The 5,941-nt window shown below is 35.1% G+C and overlaps 1 protein-coding gene across 1 annotated transcript; it reads left to right on the top strand.

Moving 5' to 3' along the window:
* The first annotated feature begins 1,402 nt into the window (after positions 1-1,402).
* LOC123870071 (2-oxoisovalerate dehydrogenase subunit alpha, mitochondrial) lies at positions 1,403-5,421 on the top strand. Its single transcript, XM_045913239.1, has 8 exons — positions 1,403-1,550; positions 2,247-2,515; positions 2,750-3,006; positions 3,574-3,739; positions 4,155-4,355; positions 4,608-4,726; positions 5,060-5,207; positions 5,303-5,421. Exons 1-8 carry the CDS (start codon positions 1,491-1,493, stop codon positions 5,379-5,381), a joined length of 1,299 nt encoding a protein of 432 aa, XP_045769195.1. The 5' UTR covers positions 1,403-1,490; the 3' UTR covers positions 5,382-5,421.
* The last annotated feature ends 520 nt before the right edge of the window (positions 5,422-5,941 follow it).

The following is a 5,941-nucleotide window of genomic DNA, read 5'->3' as shown; positions in this document are numbered from 1 at the left end:
GATTTAGGTTGTCCAAAAGTCCCGTGGGAACTCTGATTTTCCAGCATAATAAGTTGTAAGGTACCTCTGTACCAAATTTCATATAAATCGATTAAACAGATGAGCCTTTAAAAATCCCGTAAGATCTCTTTAATATTCCGGAATAAAAAGGAGCCTATAGCCGTCCCCGGGATGTAAACTAACTCTGTACCTACCTAACACCAAACTTCATCAAAATCCTGTGATTAAAGAGTAACAAACATCCATACATCCATATATATAAACTTTCGCATTCATAATATTATTACCTAGTAGGGTGAAAATGTAAAGCAAGCATTTTTGAGTGCTAAATTACACCTACCTAATAAGATGCTGTGCCTACAGAGCGTTAGTAGGTACTATTATTAATTATTCTGTGATACTAGGTGAAACAAACATACCTACTTAAATCTGAACGACTGATAAGTTATCAGATTAACAAATATTACGTATAGGTAGGTAGTTACTAGTTACCTACTAAGATTCCATGTTTTTCAAACCATCGCATTCAACCATCATGTTGTGTTTTTAATAGATGCCTAGGATTATAATAATAAAAAAAAAAAAAAAAAGATCCCGACGAATTGAGAACCTCCTCCTTTTTTGGAAGTCGGTTAAAAAGGGAGATAATGTTTGTCTGAAATAATCTGTGGAAATAATCCTAAATGACACTTAACGGACACTTCGATAAATAATCGTTTGTTAACAGATGCCAAGTTTTTACTTGAACTTACTTTAATAGGTGACGTAGTGCATAATAAAAGAAAAATATAGGTATTATAGCTAGGTACCTATTAATATGCGACACGTCAACATATTATAATAAAAAATCATGTTTATCCGTCTGTCTATTTATATTCGTTGCTGTACGTATTCGCTCATCCTTCATCTGATTGAGTAAAAATTTTGTACAGTTGTTGTTGGGACGTGCAAAAAGGTGTCTGACCAATTAAATAGAGCCTCGATAGCTCAACGGTTGAGGAGCGGACAGAATTCCAAAAGGTCGCCGGTTCAAACCCCACCCGTTGCACTATTTTCGTACCCACTCCTGACAAAAGACTATTAGTCATGATTAGCATGACTATATTCTTTATAAGAAAATATATTACTAAATGGCACACGAGTCACATTACAGCGAGCATTAGCTATCTAATTGATTATTAAAAAATTATGATCAATGAAAACAGACGAGGGATAACCATGTACACCCTAAACTGTAACAAAATAACATGTAATAAGTAGGTACTACTTAGTGAACAATGGCTACAAAATAATATGTGTATGGCGCTCGTGCGCTAAACACATTATTTTCAAACAGTTGATAACAAGCTTATTGACCTCTAGCATACGTATGAACGAAAAGGCCAACCTTATCTTACTTGCTAATGTAGGTAGGTAATGTTTCTGAGTCAATACAACACGATACATCACAATAGTGAATACATCGAACACATAACACAGTCAGTTTTACGATGGCGCTGAAAAGTGGAGTTAGTTTTATTCGTCTGAAAAGACTTAGCCACGGAATAAGAGTATGTACTATTTTCTAATTTACTAGGCATACTTGTAGATAATCTCGTATAGTTATAGAACGATAAGATAATTTTATTATTTCAATAATTTATTAATTAGTTGACGTAATTTTTATGATAAGGTGGATCGTTAGATGCTAAATTATTTTGACGATTCAAAAGCACTTCTAAAAAGTTTATTTGAATAAAAATCTTTGCTATTCTATTCATTATCATAAAAATTGCTGTTTTTGACGACTATTTAACTTTATGTTTTATTTTTAACAAACAAGCCTTTGAATTTTTACATTGCTTTTACAACGCTGGACTCAACGATCTATAAAAGAGTTTTATATGTTTATTTACTTTGTATTCCAAGTTTGAAATATTTATATAAAACTAGCTTATAATGTCTGCGACTTCATCCGCGTTGACTAAGTATATTTTCAAGTCTCTGTTTTACCGATGGTTTGACCTACCCCCTTAGAGGTTGAATTTTGAAAAATCCTTATTTTTTTCTTTCTACTTTCAGCCGATCCGTCCAGTAGTTCGAGCTGTGCATTGATAATAATCAGTCAGTCATTCAGTCGCCTTTTCCTTATAAATTTAAATTAATTCAACGAATAAAGTATATTTTGTGCTTCGATTGGTCATCCACAGTGAAAAATCTTCTAGGTAATTATAGCTCATTTATGCGCTTTCTATGTAAAATTTCAGTCACTCTCTACCCACATAAGACCGGAAACATCCCAGAATGGCAGCAAAAATGCAGATTTTCCCGGAGCAAAGGCCCCTTACGTGACGGAAATGAAAATACTAAACGAGAACAGTTATGACCCTATCCCCATCTATCGTGTTCTGGATAACAATGGAGAAGTTATAGATAGAAGAGAAGAACCCAAAATAGAGACTGAGACACTTCTCAACATGTACAAAACAATGGTACAACTGAATCAAATGGATAAGATTCTGTATGAATCCCAGAGGTATGTTATAACTCTCATTTACACGGCTATATAAATCGTAGCTCAATGTGGATTATATAACTCCTTGTGGTAAAAGCTAAATAAAATGATTGATGGTTCATGGTCCAATATTGTTTTTGGCTTAGGCCGCTTTTAACTGTTCTTGGCTGCTAGATAAGTACCTAAAAATTTCAGTGCTTACTTGTGTCTTTATAATGTCAATGTTTTGTTTGTTGTTTGCAATTTTGTTTTCAGACAAGGACGTATATCCTTCTACATGACCAATTATGGAGAAGAAGGAATCCACGTTGGTAGCGCAGCGGCACTGTCCCCGCGAGATATGGTCTTCGCTCAATATAGAGAGCTTGGAGTGCTGCTCTACAGGGGAATGACGGTAACAGAGATTATAAACCAGTGCTATGGAAACCATGAGGACCCTGGCAAAGGAAGACAGATGCCAGTACATTATGGCAGCAAGCAGAGAAATATTGTTACGCTGTCTAGTCCATTGGGTAAGAATGTTTTATTTTTAAATCTTTAAAAAGAGCAACCGCCGAGTTTCTTACTGGTTCTTCTCGATAGGAAAGGCATTCCGAACCAGTGGTTCTCTTGACGATTCGAAAGTACTTGTAAAAGTCTAATTGAATAAAAATATTATGGATTTGAATGTGAAACCTTATCACCATCAAAAGCAAGTAGTTAGATAATAATTAATAAAGTAATTGAATTATTGTAATTATTGTAAAGTCCAACTTAACACTAAAAGTATGACAAGGTAGGTACTTAGCAAGCTCAAAGCTAAATTTTTAAAATGTTATCCTTGCCGACATAATGGGGTCGTGTTAAAAATATGAAATTTGTATTTAAAATTGATGTCATCGGCGCTAGACTGTGACCATGAATCACCCACCAAGTACCTACTATTTCTTTCGAACAAAGTTTTTCTTGCGGTCTACTTATTGTACTCATCTGGGGAAAGATGTACCTATTGGAAGGCGAAAAAGAATCACCAACCACAGTTATTGTCAATAATTTTGTCAATTGAGTCGGATTACCAACCAACTTTTTTAACATTCCAGCAACACAAATGCCGCAAGCAGTGGGTGCAGCGTACGCATTCAAACGAATCCCAAACAACGATCGCTGCGTCATCTGCTACTTCGGTGACGGTGCTGCCTCAGAAGGTGACGCTCATGCAGCTTTCAACTTCGCCTCTACGCTAGAATGCCCTGTCATAATGTTCTGGTAAGTTATTCTTGTTAGTTTACACCTGGATTTGAATAAGGCAGTACTAACAAAGCAGCATCTCCATTCTTGAAAAGTGTGGGGCAGCCGTAATTATAGGTAAGTGACAAAAATTCTAGACAGATACTATTTTCATACGAACAATTAATTCATTGTGAAATGAATGAAATTATTGTGAGAAAACCAACAATCTTGTAAGAAATTCTTGATAATTTGTAAGTAAGTAGGTACAACCTACCCAATATCTTTCACCCAGGTCTGGAGTAGCGTGATGCTTATATATCCTGCGCACTTTCTGTATAAAACAAGCAGATAAGTGTAATCAGTATATAAAACATACAAAGAAATCAGCAATTACCTTATCGAATAAGCTGTGGAACATAACACATTTAATAAGCATTAATGTCTTTGCCAGTAGAAACAACGGCTATGCGATTTCTACACCCACAAGTGAGCAGTATCGTGGGGATGGGATTGCGGCCCGCGGCCCAGCGCTGGGACTCAATACAATACGGGTTGACGGAACCGATGCTCTTGCAGTCTACAAGGCCGTTGAAAAGGCGAGGGAACTAGCAATGGCAAATCAACCTGTCCTTATTGAAGCTATGTCATATAGGTACGTTACAGACGTATGTTGAAGTCGAACCCCAAATCTTTCTTGTTTTTTTAAAATTAAAATCAGGGTTAAGTATATTTAATTTCATAAATATATTAACATTTTTTTACAAATACTATAAATACTTAAGTATAAAAATTACAATTCAAAAATATCAATTGGGCTGTGAGATGACGATGATGATAATATGTGTAAAACGAGTTTTATTTGCCTCTGTGATTGGAGAAACAACTTTAATTTGATTTCGCATAGAGTGGGACACCATTCTACATCAGACGACAGCAGCGCTTACAGACCAGTGGAAGAAATTCACAAATGGATGCAAGATGAGGATCCTGTCCAGAAGCTTAGACTCTATCTAGAAGGAAAAGGTACAAATCATTTCTTTTATTCCTTATCTGCTTTTAAAGTAATGAGCTTCTTTTTTTTTGAGACATTGTTGCACCATAAACGTTAATAGACTGGCTTGAATATGGCTTCTTTTTAATGAAAACTATGTATTTGAACTGAAAAGATTCTCAGGAAGATATTTTCAGAGTTTTGCAGAATTTTATTCTTACCTACTAAAAGAAATAAAACAACAGGTCGTTTTTCAACTTTGTTAACGAACTGCCATGGCAGTTTTATTAAAAAGCCAATCTCAGGTCGACCAGCCCCGTGCAAAAATAGGAGTGAAATTTTTATTACCTACTTTTTCTTTCTAGGCCTATGGAATTTAGAGTCTGACAAGCAGTTTGCTAAAGAAGCGCGTGATTTAGTGTTAAGGACGATGCAAGAAGCGGAGAAAAAGAAGAAACCCCACTGGAAGGAGATGCTAGAAGATGTTTACTATGACATGCCTCTGAATTTACAGTAAGTATTTCATAACACACACTAGTATGGCATGGCACTCAGTTGTTTATTATATACACTGAAACGTAATAAAAAATATTTTGTCTTTGTTCCAGAAAACAAATGAATCAAATGGAAAAACATCTGAAGAAGTATAAAGAACATTATCCAATCGATCAATTTCAAAGCGAATAATGAAAGGGGGTAATTTTAAATCAATAAATATTTAAAGTTACAAAAGTTTTCTTTCAGTTGCACCTTTTATTAGTTAAGATTGAAAAAGAGGTGGTACTAAAATAATATAGTTTGAGTACACTTACTAGGGCTTCGAAAACAAAGTTGTTGTTGTTGTTGTTTTTAGGGTTCCGTACCTTTAAAGGAAATACGGAACCCTTATAGGATCAGTTTGTTGTCTGTCTGTCCATCGTGTCTGTCAAAAAAACCTATAGTGTAGGTACTTCCCGTTAACCTAGAATCATGAAATTTTGGAGGTAGGTAGGTTTTATAGCACAAGTAAAGGAATAAATCCGAAAATCGTTAATTTGTGGTTACATCACAAAAAAAAAAATTAAAATGTGTTTTAATTTTCAAAGTAAGCTAACTATACTAAGTGGGGTATCATATGAAAGAGCTTTACCTGTACATTCTAAAATAGATTTTTATTTATTTTTGATTGTGCAAAATGTCGGAAAGAATACCCGAGTACGGAACCCTCGGTGCGTGAGTCTGACTCGCACTTGGCCGGTTTTTTTATT

This window comes from Maniola jurtina, chromosome 12 (assembly GCF_905333055.1).
Source record: "Maniola jurtina chromosome 12, ilManJurt1.1, whole genome shotgun sequence".
Classification (NCBI taxonomy): domain Eukaryota; kingdom Metazoa; phylum Arthropoda; class Insecta; order Lepidoptera; family Nymphalidae; genus Maniola; species Maniola jurtina.
This window is presented reverse-complemented; position numbering and strand designations above follow the sequence as displayed.

What these genes read in the sequence shown, in the direction of transcription:
- LOC123870071 (XM_045913239.1), top strand. Translation starts at nt 1,491, where the DNA reads ATGGCGCTGAAAAGTGGAGTTAGTTTTATTCGTCTGAAAAGACTTAGC. An exon ending in ATTGAAGCTATGTCATATAG is followed by an intron (nt 4,356 to 4,607) that starts GTACGTTACAGA and finishes GATTTCGCATAG; the next exon opens with AGTGGGACACCATTCTACAT. An exon ending in ACTCTATCTAGAAGGAAAAG is followed by an intron (nt 4,727 to 5,059) that starts GTACAAATCATT and finishes TTTTCTTTCTAG; the next exon opens with GCCTATGGAATTTAGAGTCT.